Source organism: Watersipora subatra, chromosome 1 (genome assembly GCF_963576615.1).
Source record: "Watersipora subatra chromosome 1, tzWatSuba1.1, whole genome shotgun sequence".
NCBI classification, from domain to species: Eukaryota; Metazoa; Bryozoa; class Gymnolaemata; order Cheilostomatida; family Watersiporidae; genus Watersipora; species Watersipora subatra.
This window is the reverse complement of record NC_088708.1, coordinates 13,949,789-13,973,566: the sequence shown is the minus strand read 5'-3', so window position 1 is coordinate 13,973,566 and position 23,778 is coordinate 13,949,789. Positions and strand designations below refer to the sequence as shown.

Sequence of the window (23,778 nt, the reverse complement as noted above, 5' to 3'; positions counted from 1 at the left end):
CGACAGCAGGGTTCACAGCACATTGAATCTCTAGGAAAGGATAGAGGAATCAATAATGACAAAGTAAATAGTAAAAAGATTACTTCAAATATTTAATGAGCTGATATGTATGTACAGTATATGATGTAGAAGTAATTTTATAGCAAACTCACTTTTACAAGGAGGATGTACTTCAGATGTCAATTCAACTATTACGGAGCCATTCGTTTCCCTTAAAAACATATCCAACATGCAGCACAATGTTCTTACAAAATAAAAGGTGTAAGCATGAATGCATTGCTAAAAGTAAAAGTATCACGTAACCTATGAAGCAACTTACAAAACACATCCATATACAGAGCTGTCTCCATGGTAACCGTCCAAGCATTCAAAAACGAGTGATTGACCAAATCTGAAAGTGCCTGAGCGATTCATGGGATGTCTATTATAGGCCAGTTCATGAGATAGAGCTGATGCATCAATTGAACAAGTGGACATAGCTACAAGCACACAGATGGTGTTTCTACTCAATTTTGAATCATCGATCAACAATATAGCGATGAACGGAAACAAACAATACGACAAGATAAGCGATAGAGAAGGACAAGGGTTGAAAAAGGCAACGACATTACAACAGTATGTAAAAGAGTTGTCATGATGGAGATTCCACTTATGACATTATCTAGGAATCAGAGCAATATGGCTGTAAGTTGTGAGAATTATTGTTAGCAAATAAAAAGTTGGTAGATAAAAAGGAGAACTTGTACTAATTCCTGAAGCAATTTTTAGAGTACTATATAATTACCAAAACCATATACTTCAAACTCGCTCAAAGACAAGCCTGTATCGTCATCAGAGATCAATCCAACGCTGCACGCATGGACATTACTGGAAGGTAAGTTGATTCTGCCATAGCAGTTACTCGGTGATTCTTTTGTCTTATAAACTTTCTCCCATGACTGGTTTAAAGCTGGTTCAATCATTTCATGATTACAGTCTAGACTAGCCGGCACACGAACGTGCTGCGTGTAATCTGATTCTACAAGCAAACATAAATGTCGGCTATAAATATTGTGCCTGTGAGCGAGCCATTTGCATTTCTTCTCCTTAGATATTAATTAATTAAAAACTTACCAACTGTCCGGCAGCAAAAAAGTCAAATAGTGATCTTCAAGTAAAACCTACCTTGAATATTATGAAAGACCAGAGTTTGGATGTCTACACATTTCTACATACATGGTTATTGTATGCTACCATACATGTATGGTTAGTTCACTACATGTATATACGTGCATGATTAGCTCAGAACACGTATACACATGTATGGTTAGCTCAGTACATGTATATACATGTATGGTTAATTCAGTACATGTATATACATGTATGGTTAGTTCAGTACATGTATGGTTAATTCAGTACATGTATATACGTGTATGGTTAGTTCACTACATGCTTCTATTACAAAAAAGTTGATGAGTGGACAAGTCAGTTGAGTTAGGGTACCAATAATTTTTAGTGCAACAAAATAAATATTCAAAGAAATCTGTCTAAACAGAAGGTAATGCAGCGCTATCTTTCTAGTTACCATATGAGCTAAGCATAACCCTAAATATAAAATTTGTTTCCCTTCAGTGACATTTTATAACTTACTTTGACAAGCCAGGTCTTGAGGTATATGATTCCATTGTCCGATCACTTCTCGAGTGTCGCTAGTAATTATGTAGCTCAAAATGAAAGCCCCTAAAATACATACAAAATAATGTATATCATCCTGGGACAAGGACAGGAAAATATACACTCATAAACATGTGATAGTGAGACTTCAGTTTCACTACTTCGGCGCAATAAAAAGTATACATAAATCACCTATTCCATTATCAAAAGTGTATCCTTGGTGACATAGATCAACAACATCCTGATCAGGAAAATAACTCATTTTATTTGGTAGCAGCTCAACATTGCTGAATGCTGACGTCAGTTCAGCAGCAGGACAGCTCGCTAGAATTAAAAGATAGAAACAAGTTTAGTTAAAATCATAACTCTATGACTAAGCAATAAATTATTGCTTGTTAAGAACATTTTTATTTGGTTATGATTTATGGGTTTCAAGTAAAAGAGTGAAGGAGACAACAACTCAAATTACTGGGACCAAGATCTAGTATTGCGCAACTTCAAGATAACAGGACATTTCATTTTTTCCATGAGCAAATATTATAAACATGAATAACTACAACCATAAAAGCTATAAAGTATAAAGACAAATTATCTTACGAAAGTAGAGTTCTTGAGGTTCTAATTGCTGGGTCTTTGATGAACCTTTGCAAACCCAATCAATATGTCCATCCAATGCTGTAATAAAAATTACAGCGTTTAAATAAATAGCTACCGACAAGTATTCAATCTACTTGGAAAATGCTGTTTGAACATACAAAAAGATGATCACATTGACAATGTATCCATGAAATAACATAGTTAACCAACGTATTGATATTCAATAGAAGTTATGAACAACGCAATAAAAAACAAATGAAAATTTGAAAATTATACCAAAACGCAAAATAGTCTACTAGATTAAACAAATTGAAATGATAGAAGGACTATAGCACACGTACTACAGCGTAATGGTGGATACCACTCTGCCTTTGACTCAGCATCACCCCTTTGACACTCATGTAAGGTAGAGCTCTCCTCTCCCCAATCTAATCTAACCACCTGTCCATGATTGCACAGTCTTTTCTCACCATTGATATAACTGCTGTCATAGTCCTTCTGGTAAGCCAATGTAATGTCTTCAGCCGAGTTAATGGCACACTGAATTTCTAGTAACCGAAAGAGAAACTAATAAAAATGACTCAATCGATAATACAACAATCTAAGAGAAATATAAATTAAACGTTATAAAAAATTCTTGGATGTCACAGGAAATATTCAAACTTGTAGATATGATATATAACTATATTTACAATAATACCGAACTCACTTCTACACGAAGGGTACACTGAGCCAGAACTTGGTTCAATCGCTACAGAGCCATTCATATCTCTAAAAATATAGAGGACATAGGAAGAGATAAAAGCAGGGCTAAGTTACTAAGGTACTAGCAAGAGCAATTGGTACCTTTTACAAAAATGTGACTGATGAGGCCATGATGTGCTCATCAAAGAATTGAATAAAGACAAAAACCTGAATAGGTCTACATGCACCAAAGAAATTACTAATATGTGAACTTACATGACGCATCCGTAGTGAGATCTGTCTCCATAGTAACCTTCCAAACACTCAAAAACAATCAATTCTCCAAAATTGAAGTCAGCTGAGTTATTTATGAGGTGTCTGTTATTGTGGTCTTCCTCTAACTGCAGCAAGGCATCAACTGAACATGCCGATCGACCTAAAACACACGCATTATCCACTTTTATAATTGAATTTTTACATGATTTAAATGGTAGACAACGGCTAGAGAGCCATTTACGTACACAAAAGGAACTCTTCAACAATGCTCAACCAGCTACTAGCAACATAGAAATGAATTGAAGCTACAAACAATTCAAACAAATAACAAAGGACAAAAGTTGAAAACGGCTGCCACATAAAACATTATTTAGAAAAAACTAGCTTATCACACGATAGGCAAACCATTCGAGGGCACGTTGATCTTACCGCAGACGATCGGGGGACTCCATCGGCCAACTCTATACTTTCCATTTTCCCTGCACGTCGTTTTGTATATCAGAAAAATGTCACAACGAATCTCGATGGTATCCCCAAAAAGATGAGACGCATTAACAGTGTCATTCCAGAATGCATATGCATAATCGACTGGTGGTACACAAGCAATGGCTACAATTCAGAAACAACGTTGTAATTATGCCACAACGCTAATAAAATTGAACAACCGAGTCATCAGTAAAACTTCTCAATACTAATAAAGCGTGAGTAGAATATCATTCCAAAACAGGTTCTATACACACCGAGTACAACCAGTTATCGTATCTAGTAGTTTTGTAGATTATACAAAGAGTGATGCTATCTTAGGAATACATAGTTACTCACGATAGCATTGGGATGGTAGCTGTTTATCCCCTCTTCCCCATACATGTCCTTCCCTAAAAAATTGGGTCAATAAAAAGGTAGAAACACATTTAATACTATGCAGTGTTTAAAAAGGCAAATACTCATGAAAAATTTACTACCGCATAATCTCATATATCTCGCGTATAAGCTGATCTTAGAAATACAGCCCCGCAATCAGATAATTTATAAGCACTCACATATAAGCTGACCATGCAAATCCTAACACGCTATACGTATCGATCAGAGCAAAAGGTTGCAGAAATGGAGCGGCTTTTGCAAACTTAGTATAAAATATTTTTAATAGGTAAGAAGTGGTATAATTAGCGTATCATGTCTCCGCTTAATTAAAAGGAAACAATCATCTGTTTGTGTTGAGCTAATAGAAAAGATGTTTACCCCTTACACTGACCATAGTTTTACTTTTCAAATGCACATTTTTATAGCGATGGTCCTTCACAATGATCGGAAGCTTTACAGCTACGTCGGTTTCACAAACTGTAGATCAATGTACTTCGGTTGATTATCTATTGGGCAATAGTAGTAATGAGAGCAAGTATTAATTCTTAATAGTAAGAATAATACTGTAAGCTTCAGTAATAGTGGTAACTCGTATGACTCAGCACACGCTTAATCTGTCCATCCCGATAGCATGAAGAGCACAAAAAAGTGTCCAAACTGATTTTGCAACACATCTGTGGCATTTTTATAGCATTAAATGATAAACCATTTTATGCTAATTAATTTGGTCAAATGTTCTGACAACTCATATGCGCTATTGCCAAATATGAGGTTTACCAAATAATTGTTTCCATAAAATTTTAGTGAAAGAGCTAATTATAGGGGTAACCATTATTGATATGTTTTAATTTTATTATTAAAGTTTAGTGAGTAAATATTCAAGTTGTAGTTGTTAAAATTAACTCTGAGTAATGTCTCTGTCTCTAATTAACTCTGAGTCATGTCTCTGTCTCTAATTAACTCTGAGTCATGTCTCTGTCTCTAATTAACTCTGAGTAATGTCTCTGTCTCTAATTAACTCTGAGTAATGTCTCTGTCTCTAATTAACTCTGAGTAATGTCTCTGTCTCTAATTAACTCTGAGTAATGTCTCTGTCTCTAATTAACTCTGAGTAATGTCTCTGTCTCTAATTAACTCTGAGTAATGTCTCTGTCTCTAATTAACTCTGAGTGATGTCTCTGTCTCTAATTAACTCTGAGTGTCATTTCATTTGCTTTCCATCAGATTTATGCGTGTATAAGCCGGATGCCTGAATTTTGTAAAAAAATTTTGTGTTCTAGAATTCACTAATATGCAGTAATATACGGTACTTACCAGTCAGAACATGGATTTGTACCAAAAAAAGGTTGGGTACTCACATGCACTTGAGATGTTCAGTGGCTACTTGAGTATCATCTGTTATATTTGGTCTCATACCATCAGGACAGGACACAGCCAGCGTATCATTTGTTAGGATAAACTCCGCCCCATCTTGTATGACTAGAGAACTTATGTTGATCTCTGGAAGATCTCTGTCTATATGGTGTCTTGAACAACCATCAGGCACTGAAGAACATAATAAAGATTTAGCAGATGAAATATAAGAATATTCGTAACAAAAGGTAACATTGAAGCAAAATAAAAAATCAAGTGCAGATGTTGAGTGGTTGAATAAAATTATCTATAGCTGCGTCGTGGCTTGACGACTACGGTATAAGGAGCTCCAGAATAGGGCAAGGCAGAAGTAGTATTGATCTGTAAAAAATAGGTGACTAGCAGTGTTAGGAAATTACCATCAAACAAAATACTTACTAATTCCAGATATGAGCACTTCTGCGATCTCTATACTCGCGCGCTCGGTCTCGAGTATAACAAAAAACTCTTTTGTGGGACTTGGATGGGGATAGTTTATGTGAAACCATCTTTTATTTAAACCAGCCAGCTGCACTGTCGAGTCTTTCCTTATCTCACCTCTTGTGGTTCTCATGTGGAACGAGACATAAGCGTTTGCTACAACATAGTAATAGCCATCAGACTAACCAGTCTCTATAATTCAAACCGTAACTTTCTGATATGTAATATAACATAAAAAGGGTGTTTCTTGCTCTTTCTGAGAATAACACAGAAGTTTGATTTGTTCAGACATATACATGAATTTACCAGTATTAAAACTAGCAAGTTTTACATTTTTATCACAATTTTTATACTTTTTCATTCCTTTCGTCTCCGTGTTAGATTACAGCCTGGCTAGTGGGAAGGGTGTTTACTTTGTGTTTACCAATAAAAAGAAAAATAAGGAAACTCCCCTTATTTCAATACTACTGTCTGTACTACTTTGCAATATTTACTGCAAAGTGGTACAGACCATGCGGTTAGATCAAGTTCTTTGACTAATCAGCTTGCATAATTAAATAGAAATTAAACTGAGCAACTAAATAGTCTTACATCTAAATGGTAACCTCCAGAAGATGTAAACATCGCTAATCAAATGATATGGAAAACTGATGCTCCAGAAGTGAGCAACCGGTGATGAAGTCAACATATCCCCGTCAAAGGCCAATGAATAATTCCGGGCTTCCTCACTTGCATTGACTCTCTCACCAGCGAGGGGTACTATATCTACAAGAGAACATGTTCAGGTAAGTATCACCGATCAGCAATCTGAATACTTGTTAGCAGCCACAGCGAGTCTACTTACTTAAGAAGGCTTCACCGAACACCAGCACTTCCCCTAACTTTAGACCTCTAGCATCTTTACTCAAAAATGCCAGAGAATGTGCTGGATGTTGGTTGAGTCTAGCAATTAATCTTCCAATGGTAGTGCCCTTCTGTTCAAATGCCGTAAACCAGAAGGAACTTCTGGACAGGGGAGACAGATTCCAAATCTCTGACAAGTTGGTATGAAGAGTTGTCATGATGGAGATCCCACTTATGACATTATCTAGGAATCAGAGAAATATGGCTGTAAGTTGAAAGAATTATTGTTAGCAAATAAAAAATTGGTAGATAAAAAAACGAGAGCTGGTACTAAATTACCTCCATTTATCCCACTCTACTATGATAAATGGAACATTCTGCTTATTAGAAGAGAACTTGTACTTACCTAAGCTGTACAACACAGCATAATTAATTACGCTCATCTGCTTTAACTTGACCATCAGCCACTGATCGGCCTCAGCTGGTGACTGATAAAACTCATTGCTGCCGATTCGGTCATCAATTACTAAGTATGGCCCACCTAGCTCAGTAACACTAACACCACTGGCAGCGATGTATGCAAAGCGCGCAAGGTTGTCTACAACCAAAGTAGAGATCAAATATTGAGTTTGGCGAAGTAATTAGTGACTATATCTTGTGGCAGAAAAGTAATGCTGGCAACAAGTAGACTTACCGAATGCATATACTTCTACTTTCTGGAGGCAGAGAGACCGATTGGAATTTGAATATAGGCCTAAATGTCTAGCAACGACTGGATGATTTGAGAAATCAAGTTTAAGAAGCTGTGAGTTGTTGGAGCTGGAGGAAATAGCCAGTGTTGTCCATTTGATGCTGTCTGGTCGTGGTCCATCAGTTGAGAAAAATTCTTCATAAGTTGAAATCATTAAAATTAGTTCTGATGCCTGATGACACATTTCTAAAAATAGATACATAGCCTTTGCCAGCATCCGTTAGAAACTGTTAATCAAGTCATTATCTTTATCATAGTGACTAAAAAACCAACCTTCATCACTAGGGATGATGACATGCACTCTAGTGATGGCAACTAAGGGTCCCAACTCCACTCTCCACCACTGATTTGGCATAACTTTTGTCGATGTAAATCCAATTGGTGTAACACCATCAACCACCTGGCTGGCACCACCATCATTTGTTGTACTCAGATATGATGAGCCCAACAGCGCAAAATTTCTCAGTTGTGGAATGTACGGTGTGCAGTTAGCAATACTATCGGATCGAGCAAGTCGTTTCCACCTCAGATCTTCTCTGCAACACAGAAAGAAAAATTAACCACATGACGTACATCAATGTATGAAACCAAATGGCACAACAGAAGTCTTCCAAAATTATTATGCCCACTGATAGGAGGCTGCCTGTAGAAATAAAAACAAACCTGCATATCCAGAGCTCGGAAGTGACAAAGTGTCCATCTGATGAAAAACCTAGTTGGCCAGAAGGGCAATAGGTTGCTATCACCTGTCCTCGCCTGCCATAGAAAATATTTCCATGTATGATCAAGTCTGGAACTTGACGTGATAAGTCACTGCTTCGACAAAGTTCCTTACCTAAAGAAATGTTAAAGAAGTGAAACAGAAAAAACAGAGTATGTTTTGCAGATATTGAGCAATGATTTAATTTGGTGGGTGGTAAATAGCTTAGAAATCCTGTTTAATGACTTTACACATTGTCTCTTGGTTGATAAATTTATTAACAAGTTTATTAAGATGTTAAAAAGAGCGGTATTTATCTTTGCATCACATCTTTGGTCCTTCTGTGACAGCCCAGTACATATTATGGTACACTCCTTGGACTTGGTGGGGAAAGCAACTGTGGATGAACAGCTCGGACAATTCGTCGACCAAAACTCAAGATCACAGTCTAACGCAATTTTTTCATTAGCATATATGCCATTTAACTTTTTCCAGGCTTGACCAAGTAGGCCATATCAGTATCTTCCTCTTTAAACTGGCATGGATAATCTGATTTGGCAGAAACATTATGATAAAGAAAGATCTAACAACAATATGAAGTGACGGACTATGTTTGCCAGCAATAAAATTATATGGAACTTGCCAATACCAAATACTTTAGTTTTTCTTGAGGAAATACTTGTTATTAATGTGGAGTACATGGCTATGCGTTTTAGGAGCTGAGAGGGAGACAAATAAAACAATTCGTGTTCATTAATGAGAGCATTGTTGTGGTAGTTCTGTAGCGGCCATGATGGAAAATTAGGTGTGGAAGGTGCAAGTACATATGCACCTTGAGAGCACAACAGATAGTACTGCCTCCCTTCCTGCCTGACAACTAAATAGAGATAATATTAGATACTGTAAAACCTCTATTCAAAGGTGGTCAAATGGACTAGGCGTTCAATTAAAGGGTGGCACTCTATTTTCCAACCCTTCTTCTATAGTGGCAGTCAAATGGAAGTGACGTTTAAATAAAGGTGGCATTCAATTAAAGGTTTTATAGTAATAAGCTGAAAAAAGACCTTTAAAAACTGATGACAATGAATCAGAACTGCACCTACCATTTTCATTTGCATAGAGAGCAACAACAGAAACTTGGTGTAGGTCAGGTAGCTCAACTTTCAACCACTGATTTTTAAGTGGCATAGTTTCAGCTCTCGAGAGTCTATACTCAGCAAGTCGATCAATGGCATTACTAGCAGAAGAATTAGCTTGTTGGCTGGATGTTTCAGCAGCTCCACTTGTGGCATATTTCCCTATAGAACCATCGGACATACCTGTCAATTGGATATCATTCTAAGCTGACTTTTGTCACTTCCAATAGGTTGCTGAAGTTATATAAGCTGAATGTATGTAGGTTACGTACCAATTGTATATCCAAATATGATGACCTCACTCAATGTAAAACTATTATCATCACCTCCCATAACTGCCAAGTGGGTAGCGAACGGCGAGGGTGAGTGGGTAATTGTAATGAGACTGCTGATAGGCCCTCTTAAAGCTTCAAACCATACATAGTTGTCCATGGGGTCCTTAATGGCTTGCTCAGTGCTAATCGCAGTTAATCCAATCAACAAGTCTTCACCGTCTGCAACCAAAAGTTATCCAAGATTATGTTTATAATGTATACTTTAATGCTAATAAAAATGCCTAGCAAATAATTTAATCACAACTGCGAAAATGACATAACAAATAAGATTATTTTGTAAATACTTGCAAAAAAGTTCAACTGCCAATCTCTTTGGTATCGACTTTACCAATTTGCTTGCTAGAGCAAGTAATTAATTGCGTTTTCATCGCGATCGAGTTTTATCAATTTTAATCAAGAAACATTCTGGCAATCACATCACCTGAAACAACAAAACCGATCGCACATGATAGAAAAGTACCATTACTTTCTGATAAAATCAACAAAAACTTTGTGTAAGTTTTTCTTTAAAATACACTTGCGGATGTTTGCAATAAGTTAAAGTAAAAAATTATGTCACCCAACAAATCTACTCGTATGTATTTAGGAACACATTTAGGAAATTAGGTATTTAGGAAAACATGAATAAAATTTTTATTCATGTTTAGGCAGTACTCGACATGAGTTCAACTGTTTTACTGACAAGTAAGAGTTTTAACAGATTAGCACAAACCGGCTGATATAACAATCAATAATAATCAAGCACCAATCAGACATATATTTCAGTTTCAGACTCTACAAGAAGTGTACATCAATTTTAGCGGGGTCACAATTGCATAATGTGACAAACTTACAATAGCTAAGCTACCTGACTTCATATTTGCATAGAGAAATCAGTCTAACGCATACCAAACAGCAAGCTAAGGTGTTTCCGGTGACTTTCTTACTAATTGCGTGTAAAACTCACAGGGTTTTCCTACATAACGTTTTAGTGAGTTTTGCATTGCCCAAGAGCCGTCTTTCGTGGTGCCCCTAAGCAGTTGGTCAATGTAACAATGATATTTACAAGTAGCTAACATATGTCATATGACAGCTTAAGCATTCTTAAAAAATAAATCTGCTGCACAGAACAAGATTGCATAGCGCATCATGATATACATACCACAGCTGAACTGCGAATACCACGCTGCAGTACCCGTTGCATTATCCATGATGGAAGTCTTCTTGTAAACAAGTTCACCAATACATTGACTGTTGACTACAGCCCCTAATTTACACTCGTTTCCTCCGAGTAAATGACGTTGAGGATCACAGGAGTCGCAGTATACGACATCATAATGTTCTACAGACGGAGGCCCTTTGCAAGTCAATTCTGTAAATGGAGTAAGGTCATCATCGTTTCAATGATTCATAGGAAGCTAAAGTTTACGCTAGTATTGAGACGGTTACTTTTATAGTAGTAAAAATAATGCTAGGTCTTGAACCAAAGCCTTATGCGATGATACTTTGTAACCTAACACCCAGCTTAGTACCAGATTCACCAGTTCACGGCAGTCATATGAATATAGGTATGCACGCAACAGGAGGCAACCAAAACTCTTTAAATGTTGTGTTACAGAAACTGTAAAACACAAAATGCTAACAGCAAAAAGCAAGCTTATTTGTAAATGTTAGCCAAACCGAAATACAAACCTTTACATGGTGGTGCGACTTCAGAACCGATTGTACCATTGAATTGAGCAAGCCCCAAAGCATTTCTACACAAATTAAAGATTAGCAGAAAAGAGTGACAATGGAGAAGAAGATGACGGAAGATGATATAGTGGTCAGTTGTGCACAGAAAGACTACATCTAGACTTAACCATGGCTGACAAGGAATGGTCAAACAGGTTTAACAGCAGTACAAAACCGCACAGACAACCTACAAAGTATGCGTATATAAAAATGTCTAGTCAGTTTATTAATCAATATAGCTTACATAGGGCAGGTGTAGTTAGAGTCTGCTCCGGTAAACCCTTCTTTGCGTGTAAAGGTGACAACCTTATTGATTCTGACATCATGGTATTCTTTAATGACTACCCTGTTTGCTTCAACCTCGGAACGCCACGTGTCTGACCTCAACAAGTCACACATTTGATTAGCTAAAACAGAAAGTGACATACGTTTTGGCAATGGCAGCAGTTTCATAAAACTTCCCAGTTTGCCTTGATAGCGCTAAAAAAAACCATAAGATTACTTCAAGCTATAGTCTTGTGCAAAATTATGAGACCACCTCCGATTTTGGGTTGTTTGCACAGTTCTATAGGAGCTTCCAACCTCCAACTCACCCTATTGTCCACAATGTATATATTAATGAATGCAGAATTTTGTGCTCTATACAATGGTATTTAATAAATTTGTGTTAAACCATTTAACTAAATCTAATTAACAGATTAGTGACTCCAGATTAAAGTAAGACAAATCTAATCAAAGCTGAGTGTGATTAATTAAATTTAAAATATTAACTAATTTCCCGTCATATTTTATTCAAATGTTTATGATATTACAAAATAACAATAAAATATTGATTTACCAGTGATTTAAGTTAATTTTGATATGAGTTATAACATGCCATTTGAAAAATACAAAGTGTGATAAGTTGATTCGCTAAAAATATTTGCGTCTATATACAATGCACATAGTTGTATTTTATACAACTCTCTTCGGCACAAAATTTTGAGTCTGTTGATATGCAACTTGTATAGACTAAATTGAGATTTGAGGCTGTAACAGTGATCACAGTGTAGACACTTTATGATTTTTGAAAACATTGACAGCGTTCTCATACTTTTGCACAGCACTGTACTTTTATAAGCCTATGCACTACTCCTTTTCATCTACTTTCAACTTTCAACAATTAAAATTTGAGTTCATAACACTTGCGATTAAAAAAGATCTAGCGTATTAACAGCCAAAATGACATTTGAAAAGCCTGAGATAAAATGTGTTCTTGCAGACATCTAACAAAAATTAGAGTAATCATGCGTAGAGAGCGAGTCCAATTATTCCACACCCAAAAGCGGCGCAATACTTTAGGAAAAGAGAAGCTGGACAAGACAAGTTCAAAGACATTGCGGAGCCTGTAAAATAAGAGGCATACCAAGGGAGGATCATGAAAAACTGTACCACAAACAATTCAGCATCACTTGCGATATTCAAAAGTTACAAATCATGGATAAATGAGCTGAGAAGCATTGAATTATTAATTAGCATTTAGACAAGCACCGCTAAAAACATATAAACTATGACTTGTATTAAAGCAACCTCAATATTTTTCTTATATCAAAATGATGCTACAAAACTGTAAAAATTACTAATTTTTTTTAATTTTCATCAGATTTTTCAATGAGGTTTAAAAGAATCTGATGGACAGTTAAAGAAAGTACAGTCATACCTAGACAGACAAAAAATTCAAGATATGAGCAAAATTTCGAGCAAGTATTTGCCTTGAGCTACGAGAAACCTTTGAGATATGAGCCGGTTCTTGACAGCCACTAAATGGCCTAGTATGCAAAAGACCGTTTCGAGAAAAACATTGCTCGATCTTTTTCGTCGAATCAGTGTGGAAAGTTTTATAGTTATAGTAAAAGAGATGCAAAATGTCGGAAATAGATGATGAAACAATTAAGATGAAGACCAAATAAAAGTTAGGTTTAGTAAATGATTAAAACTTAGCTTCAAGGGTGTCTTTAGTAAACTAAATTCATTTAAGTTAAATTCAAAGTTTGTTATGTTAAACAGCTTCAAAAAAGTCTAGTGCAATGAATACGTTGCTGTCAAGTCTCTCTCTCACACTGCCCTGTTAGCCACTACGTCTGTCTCTAAAGTAAGAACTCCATACAGTACTGTACATGGTAATGTTACATTTTATTACAGATCATAACCACTAAATAGGTATTTGCTACTTTGTGAGCATAAGTACTAAATTACAATTAAAAACCTGTTTCCAATCGTAATTTCCTGCTTTTAGGTGTTTTTTTCATAGTATGGGAATGGATTAATTTGCATTTAGTTATTTTACATAAAAATATTGCATTGAGATATGAGAACATTAATATGCGAGCTCAGTACCAGAAAGCATTAAGCTCGTATGTCGAGGTACAACTGTACTATGATTAAGAAATTTTCAGATGAAGAAAAAAGTCTACACAATACAGATGAATAAATACTGTAAATAAATGTCATATGATACAATAATTATTAAATGTGAAAGGTGAGCAAAAACCCCTTGACACAGTGTGATATTGGCCAACAGAAGATTTGATCAATCCAAGTAGGAGTAAGCGTATTATAAAAGTCTTACCACAATTGAGACGTGATATCCAGTGACCAGTGAGAGAATTTCCAATCTTTCTACAATAGGACTCGTATTCCATGCCACTGTCACATATGAGAATTATCCTCTCTCCCAGAGGTATTCCGTCATCATCAAATGAGGAGCCGTTATAATTGTAGGTGTAGTTTGGTGGCTCACATCCAATAGCTAATTAAAGAGTTTTCTTACATTATTAAGGCTAACTGTAGGTCAATAATTAAAAATAGGCTTAATCTGATTCTCTACTTTTACTAAACAAGCATTGATTATATATACTAGTTATCAGATGAGATACAACAGACATAGAAACAAACACAAATTGGAATTGTTATAGATTCTCACATAAGCATTGAAATGTTGACTCATCCAGCAATGTCCAATCAGCGCTTGGGCTAAAATACATCAGCGTGTTTAAACAAGAACTACATATGGATTATAATACAACAAAAATAAAATTTTACTGAAGGAATCTACAGAGCCACATACAAACTCACCTGCACGCGCAACTCTGAATACTGGAAGCATTATAACGGTTCCAGCTTGAGCGAGTGCCATCAACGCACTGAAACGATACATCTTCCAGCCCATTAGCATAGTTTAATCCTTCTGGGATGGTCCTTTTGTTTTTGAGAAAACCAGGTAGTTGAAGTTCATTGTCATCCAGAGGAGACACTTGATGCTGAAGTTCTGAAGTATTTCAAATAACTATAAGGGTGCGAAAATAACAACAGATAATTGTAAATAACAATGAATAAACTAACAAGAACTGAGTGCTTTTTATTAAAAGTTCATTCTTCTACCATTTTATTTTTACCAGCTGTAACTAACTTTCATCTTCTGTAGTTTTACAGGAAAATGTAGTTACTAAGAATGAACAGCTGAAGAAAGTGGTAGCAGCTAAGGAGATGCCAAAATGATCTAATTAGCACATTGGTTGCTCTCTGAACATACCTTTGCCAAAAAGGAGAACCTCCGCAATCCTGATCGACAGCTTTCCAAAAATCGACAGCTTGAGCTGGAAAGCGAGAGCATCTCGCTGATACTCTAGATAGTAAGAGTGAGTGTTATTCGTAACTTCAACACTGAAGTCTCGCCTCCAGAATGGATCCTCTAATATGGTCAAGTTCTGTGAACTTGTGAAGACATCAAGCAAACTTCCCTTTGCTGTCTGTGAGCTTGTGAGGACATCAAGCAAACTTCCCTTTGCTGCATTAACAATTAATCAAATTATCTCATTGCATAGATATACTAGACAAACGATTATATCAAAAGGGGTACAATGTTTGTGCTATAAACCATATCATAACATGATTACGAAATGAAAACGAAAGAATCAACGTAATAAAAATGAGAGAGAGGAGGAAGAAGAAAAAGGAGTGGAGAGAAGGACAGAAAAATGAGGAGAGAGAAAAAAGGAAGCGAGAAGGGCAAGAGAAAGACAAAGAAGAGGGGAGGATGAGACAGGAAAAGCAGAAGAGGCAGCAAGGGAGAGTGGGAGAGGCAGCAAGGAAGAGTGGGAGAGAAGCAAAGAGCGAGAGAAATACGAAGCGGGATAGAAGCAAAGAGGGAGAGAAGAGGGTGGAAAAGTGGATGTAAGAAAAAAAGGATATAAAATGGATGTGAGAAAAAATTGGTACGAAAGATAATGGTAACAAAGGTGGATGGAATGTGGTTGATTGAAAAGAAGAGCAAGAAAGAGAATGGAGACAGACAAATCTTGATAAAAATAGAATAGTGATAGAATGGGTAATAAAACTATGTATTTTGAGAGTCTTTATGAAACAAAGATAAAAAAGGGAAAGGCAAAAGGCACATACGCTGTCAAGAACAGATATTAAAAATAAAACAAAACACTCACACCAACTTGAGCCATTCACGATGATGTTGATTGAGTTGATCATATATCTGGTGCCCAGGTGAATCCTCAGCCAATTAGTGAGTAAGTTTGACGTGTAAGCCGAGGTCAACAAATTCCTATCAAGAGCTAGAGCAGCTCCCATTATGGAACCACTTTGTTTAAATGTCATGATGGCAAGGTAAACGGAGTCTACAAAAATACAAAAAACCGCAAAGAATTAAGATTACCTTGGAAGGCAAAATTGTCCATGTAGTTCTGGCATGGACGTGCTGATGAAACAATTTTTCAGAAAAAATTAATTTTTTATGATCTTGTACATGAAAAAAACATCATATCAAAAACATTGTATCATATAAAAACATGTATTATGAACACAAATAGTGTATCATGTGAGGTTGGCTCACCAATTAACTAGCTACAAGCTAAGCATATAAGCTAAAGGGCAATGATAATAGATAGAGATTGACCTAGAAACAAATTGAATCGTATAACTATAAAAATAGGTTAAAGAAATAGAAAAATTAGGGTTAGACATCAAGTAAAAGAGTAGAGGTTCTTGAGGTCAATTGGAAGGAGGGGTTTTCAACTAGCTTGATTAGTAGAATGCTCCACCTGTCAAACTATTTCAAGCTATGATTGAAATGCTTCATTACTATTCTTATTGTAATGCGAGTAAAACAGAGTTCTGTATTAAAACCTTTTAGAGAAGGTGATTCTAGTTTATCTTAGAAATTCTTTTGCCTTCATCTAGTTGGTTTGTTAGTTAGCTAGTTAACTATACAGCTAGTTAGATAAATGCGTGGGATGACCCAGTCAAGAAAACTACTGCTATAACTGTAGCTATTACCCAGCTGTCACTACCATTAAATGAGAGAAAATGGCTGATCTATAAGAAACACTGACAGCAAAGGAAGAGAAAAGATAGAAGCGAGTGGGCTTACCTTTTAATGGCTCCCCAAACACAAGTATTTCCTCTGTCCTTAAACCTTTGCTGGTTACCATAGCAATGCTCTGAGCACTATTACTAATCAGTTCGATTACTAATTGATCCATCACCAAATCATCAGTCTGATTGTAGACTTTCTGCCAAACCGCATTTACATCTGTGACAAACTTTCCCCGCGTCACTTTATCCCCATACACAGATGTATACAAGGCAACTCCGGCAATTTGTTCGTCTGCAATATTTAACATAAAATCATGTAACATATATACATGCAACATGTGCATGAGCAGCATGTACCCATTTAACTGAAACATGCGACATACACTAATTTAAAATGTGCACATTTAACACCTTGTATACAATATATCCATCTGCAACTTATGTGTGAATACATATTATTATTTAATACCTCATATACACATTATTTATTACCTTAAATAATAAAGTATTATTTAATCTTCGGTAAGCAACATTAGCTAATGAAGTGAAGCATTGTAAAATGTGAGAAAGCATTTTCATAAACATAGACATAAACATAGACATAAACATTGCATGCATATTAATATAATATCTATGTTTGGGCTAAAGTGAAGGACTAAAGATAATAGATAAGGGTATTAAATAGTCTTGTCTAAATCTGAAGCATAGGTACTTACATGTACTTTGAATAACTACGGATTTAATTAGAGAAAGTCTGCCAAGGTCTATCATAATCCATTGGTCAGCGACTGTTGGAAGCTCAAAGTATTTATTTATACCAATCATATCATCATTCACCTCAAGTAGAGATTTATTTCCGGACCAGCGACCAATGCTGGAAGTGACTGGCCGGTGGCAGGCGATGTTATCTGAAGCGAATCCAAAGGCAAACATATCATACAGTAGACGTATTTAAACCAAGAACAAATAGATCACTCCTAATCAGAAGATGCTTTTCTTATCTTACATGTTAAATATCATGCCAAATATGTCAGTAATTGTTCAGTGCAGCACATATCTCTAAATCGACCTATATTTCACAGACGGAAAAGAAAATATACCATTTTTAAATATTTCATTTAAAAGATTTTAGCTGAAAATACATGTATGATCAAACTTCAGAGTTTGTCAAATTCCTGTTGATGGGCCTTAAAACTGTGAAAATGCAACATAAGTATTTACGTGACAATATCTACTTTTATTAATATGCTGCGGTAAAACTTTATCCTAAATTACATAAGGCTAAATTTTAATAATTTTACTAGTAACTTTAACAGTAATTTTTGTAATATAAAATACAAACAAACAGCAAAATCTATCCTATATTTAGAGCAACGTCCGTCCGTTCATCCGCCTGTTCAAAACCACTCTAAGAGCTTTAGGAAAAAACTTTCCTCACATAGAAATCAAACCCAAGACATCAGATTTATAGACAACCGCACTACCGCTACACCACTAGGCCACTTTTCCTATCAATTCTTTAGCTTTACTAGTAGTTAATAAATCATGCTGTCATATCTGTACTTAAACAAAAGGAAACAATTACCTGCATGCGTTGAGCTGCTAACCACTATATTAACAACCAAGTATGAGCGTAGTTTTGCTTGGCAGAAACTTATTTTTTATTACAATTTATTGTTAGCAATGACCAGTTGTGCTAAACGCACTACAGCTACGAATTTTTACTAATTTTAGATCTATGGACTTTTGGTGATTTTTTATTAAACAATAGTAATACTGAGAGTTACTAGTCATATTTTATCAATGATAATAATTATTGTAAACTGAACTAGATACAAATGTATTAATAATTATTAATAACTAAAATATTAATAACTATTGTAAAATGATAATAAACTGTAATAACATTGATAAATTGTCCGACTCAGACACACTCAGTCTTTTCAAAAATGGCTGAAATTCTCATTCTCCAACACATACATGTATCTGGTATTTTTATGGCATCAGCTGATTTAAAGTTTCATGATGACGAATTTGGTCTCAACCTATTTTTGATTTTTTTTGGGTGTAGTTCAAAAGTTATGACGAGTTATACGCGCCCTTGTCAAATATTACGTTTTGCTAAAAACGTAATTATGTACGGTAAAGACATTAATTTAATAGCGAAAGAGGTAATTATGCGCATACTCATTACTCATGGTGCGGCGAGACTACCGAGCGTACTAGTTATATATAATATAAATATATGCGCATAATTTACCAGAAGCCTCTATAGAAATTGTAACGCGTAGCTCAGATATAAAGCTAACATATATCTGCCAACTTAGAATCAACTTATCTTAAAGGCTAAAACTAATGCTAATACAGTCACACCTCGACATACGAGAAAATCGAGATACGAGTAACATTTTGAGCAAGTTCTTTTTTGAAATACGAGTACTCTTTGAGATATGAGCCAATTCTTGATGACCACTATATTGTTATGTGTGCGAGAGACCGCTTTCGAGAGCAAATTCGCTCGGTCTCTTTTCTCGCATCAGTTTGAAAAGTGTTAAAAGGTCAGCTAAAAGTTATAACGAATGCAAGGCAAATAACGCCAAACCGGAAACAGATGATACAAAAAATTGAGATGATAAAATTAAAGAAAGTTTAGGAAAAATTAAAACTTAGCTTAAAGTGTGTATTTAGTAAGCTAAATTCAATTAAATTAATTTCAATGTTTTTGTTACGTAACGTCACAAAAGTGTAGTGTACCTAACAGGTTGCTGTCAAGTATCCCTCACACTGCCCTGTTAGCCACTATGTCTGTCTCTAAAGTAAGAACTCCATACAGTACTGTACATGGTAATGTTACATTTTATTACAGATCATAACCACTAAATAGGTATTTGCTACTTTGTGAGCATAGGTACTAAATTACAACAATTAAAAACATGTTTCCAATCAAGTTCCTGTCTGAAGGTGTTTTTTACAGTATGATAACAGATTAATTTGTATGCAGTCATTTTATATAGGAAATAATGCCTCGAGACACGAGTAAATTGACATACGAGCTCAGACCCAGAACACATTAAGCTCGTAGGTCGAAGTATGACTGCTTTGACATTAATGGTAGTAAAGTAAGATTAATCACAGAACTAACATCACAGATAATTTACAAGAAGCCTCCATAGACTTACCATCACCGTAAATCTCTACTTCTTCTAAGGTGATACTTCCAGAACCAGAGACAAGAGCTATATCTCTGGTTAGCAATGTTTGAAAATAGACAACCTTTCGCTGGTTATGCGCTAGTCCTTCATATGTATAGATGTTGGTCCACACATTAGGCTTGTTTGGAGGAGGCGTTTCTCCACCAACGTATCGTATACTGCTCCGGATGTACAGAGATTTGGAGTATGACAGATCTGTCAAGTAGCGATTGCAAAAACAAAGTCAAAATTCATTGAAACACCATTTACTTCCAATGGTCTGATCAACAGCAGCTAGATTGCAGAGAGAAAACATGAAAAAGGTGGTGCCGACGGTAAGACAGCACAACTGTTTACAGGCCAAGCTAAACAGCTTTCTTGACATCTGCAAACTGGATAACACAAGGAACCAAACAGTTGAAGAGATTTGTGTTTGACATTAAACTTACCAGATGTATATGGAAAAATTGAGCATAATATCAACTTACCTGGTCTATTAGGCGTGTAGATAACTATTTCTCGAACAGCAAATATGTATCCCAAATCAAGCTTCCACCACTCAGAATCAGAATCTTCGGTAGTGGTGAATCCAAGAGCAGTCACTGTATTGTCCCAACCGAATACATAGTTCCAAGCCAATTCAACCCAAGTAACAGGTGGTGTAGGCAGTGAGTTTTCGGCATCAGTTGACAGCTCCTTCCTGCCATCAGTTGCCTCAGCTGCTGTCCCGTTTGCCAATGAACTCTGGTAAGATGGCCTCGCCAAGGCAACATTTCTGGTGCGATTGAAACTCGTGCAGCTTTGTATAGTTCGATTGTCGAACAGCTCATTTCTCTCCCAGTCAAGGTCGGAACTAAAATGTTATCACAAAGAAGTGCTAAAAACCTCAGAAACCGACCATCTATTTTGCAAAGCCAAATCTCGACTTACGATTGCTTCAACACATAAAATTGGCCCTGGAAAAAATAATTTTGTATGCAGATGTATAATGCAAAAGCGTTAAAAGCTCATGATTCAAGTGGTTCTCATGATTCAAGTGGTTTTCATGATTCAAGTGGTTCCCATGATTCAAGTGGTTCTCATGATTCAAGTGGTGCTCATGATTCAAGTGGTTCTCATGATTCAAGTGGTTTTCATGATTCAAGTGGTTCTCATGATTCAAGTGGTTCTCATGATTCAAGTGGTTCTCATGATTCAAGTGGTTCTCATGATTCAAGTGGTTTTCATGATTCAAGTGGTTCTCATGATTCAAGTGGTTTTCATGATTCAAGTGGTGCTCATGATTCAAGTGGTTCTCTTGATTCAAGTGGTTCTCATGATTCAAGTGGTTCTCATGATTCAAGTGGTTCTCATGATTCAAGTGGTTTTCATGATTCAAGTGGTTCTCATGATTCAAGTGGTTCTCATGATTCAAGTGGTTCTCATGATTCAAGTGGTTCTCATGATTCAAGTGATTCTCATGATTCAAGTGGTTCTCATGATTCAAGTGGTTCTCATGATTCAAGTGGTTCTCATGATTCAATTGGTTCTCATGATTCAAGTGGTTCTCATGATTCAAGTGGTTCTCATGATTCAAGTGGTTCTCATGAGTCAAGTGGTTCTCATGATTCAAGTGGTGCTCATGATTCAAGTGGTGCTCATGATTCAAGTGGTTCTCATGAGTCAAGTGGTTCTCATGATTCAAGTGGTTCTCATGATTCAAGTGGCTCTCATGATTCAAGTATTTCTCATGATTCAAGTGGTTTTCATGATTCAAGTGGTGCTCATGATTCAAGTGGTTCTCATGATTCAAGTGGTGCTTATGATTCGTAAATCGCAAAATCGTAAACTCAAAATCGCAAATAAATTCATTCATCAACTTTAATAACTTGCAAAAATGATGAAATCCTAAGACCGTAGCATTCCCCATTTCATCTAGCGAGTATCGTATCAAAGTGTTTCCTTAACTATAGGAAAAACTCTTCAATAGATAAATTTTTGAATCAAGATGTCTAGAAAAAGATTAGTAATCAAACAAGCACAGTAAATATATTATGATGCGGCAATCAAGATAAAAGTTTCAAAACCATAAACTCAGCAATTAATGAAAGTGATGGGGCGGACAGAGGATACGGCTAGAGTAAGTGATGATAAAAAATGTTTTCAATTAGAATAGATAACATTTTCATGCAACTGTCGCACTATTCTTAAAAAGCACACTGTAAACAGAAAATTTGGGAGACTATTGCCAGAGTGCAAGTGGCTTTTAAAAATGGAGTAGAAGAAACAACTGCTGTTTCCCTTCCACCAGTTTCATTATATTAATATATAGTAATATATTAATATAATATTTATTCTATAAACATTATATTATCATATAAACATATGAATATATAATATATTATTATAAACTCATAATATTAGTTTCATTACACTGATGTAGCTAACTCCTATTTGTAGGTGGTAATATTCGAATCCTCTCATACGCATTGTTTCAAGTGTTTAAATTGTGACGACTTGACACTTAGCGATCAAATGAGACAGTGTGAATATTATCAACTTCAAAATTGTAAATCTTGTGAGTTTAAGTCATTGAACGTAAATGAAAGCCAAGAGGATTGAGAGCGCTAGTGGTTTACAAATGATGCATACCAAGAAAAAATGGTATATTTATTTACATACTTGCAGGTGACCAGATCATAAAAGGAATTTCCATATGCCTCGGTAACACCAATTTTATCATCGGGACAGTATAAAGCCACGGTCTCTGACTGTGATACATAATGAAGATCCTTTCGCACTATTAGTTGGGTGGACAGACCGAGTTCTTCATAGTTTATGTCAGAGACATAACAGACCGGACCATCTAAATAATACAAATGAGTGTTAGGTAAAGGAATGAATACCACATGTTCGGAGACAAAATAGTAAAACTTTTCATCAACTCACCCTGGCAGTAAAGCTTCTGTTCTTCTGTAATCTCCCAAAACATACCATATCCATCTGCTGTCTCAGCAAGTTTGCAAATGGCAACATTAGAGCAGCCAGAACATTCCTCATACCATCTCTTCAGTCCGCAGTCTAGCTCAATCTCTTCATTGGCGTATCGGTTATCAAGTTGTGTGTTGTCTGTTACCATACTTCCAAAATATTCCTCTCCCTTTTTGAAAATGCACGGGTATCCTTGAAAATAAGAAAGTGAATGAATTACGCAAAGTAAAAGTAAGAGCATGGCTAGATTTGAATAGGATCAAGAGCTTGCTGAAAACCAAAGGAAGTTATCATAAGAATGACAATAATTGCAAAAATCTAAAAGGTGCAGTAAGCAAACTCAAAAACCGCAATGACATCCTGTCAAGTCATGATCTTTGTCTGTCTGGAGGCAAAAAACAAGACAACTTAAGAAGCAATTTGTTTAGCTTATCAAGGTATTCGACTAGCATTTTACAGAAATACAGTGATCTCTCGCTATATTGCGCCTCATCTTTTTCGTCTTCGCGGATTTTTTTTACAATGCGTTGTGCTCTGAATCCTGATTGGAGAAGGGGCTTTACTGTTGTCTAGAAGTAAAATATTGATGATGTACTGTATTGTTTTTTTCAATTGTCAACAGTTTTTGTTTCTGGACATTCTGCCAAATTTACATTTGCAAATTTTCTTCGTGACAAAACCTACAATGTCGATTAAATGTTCTGCACTGACAAAATGCTAAGAAATGCTAAAGAGGCCAAAAAAGATGCCAACTATTGCAGGAAAAGTTACACTTCTGGAAATGCTAGAGGAAGATAAAAGCTATGCAGCTGTAGGGCGCCATTACGGAATAAACGAATATTTGCTTCATTCCACAGAGGAAAATAATATA

The 23,778-nt window shown here is 35.9% G+C and overlaps 1 protein-coding gene across 1 annotated transcript; it reads left to right on the top strand.

Annotated features, from left to right (window-relative positions):
- The first annotated feature begins 20,918 nt into the window (after positions 1-20,918).
- LOC137402718 (dentin sialophosphoprotein-like) lies at positions 20,919-21,749 on the top strand. Its single transcript, XM_068089254.1, has one exon. The coding sequence runs from the start codon at positions 20,919-20,921 to the stop codon at positions 21,747-21,749; it is 831 nt and encodes a 276-aa protein (XP_067945355.1).
- The last annotated feature ends 2,029 nt before the right edge of the window (positions 21,750-23,778 follow it).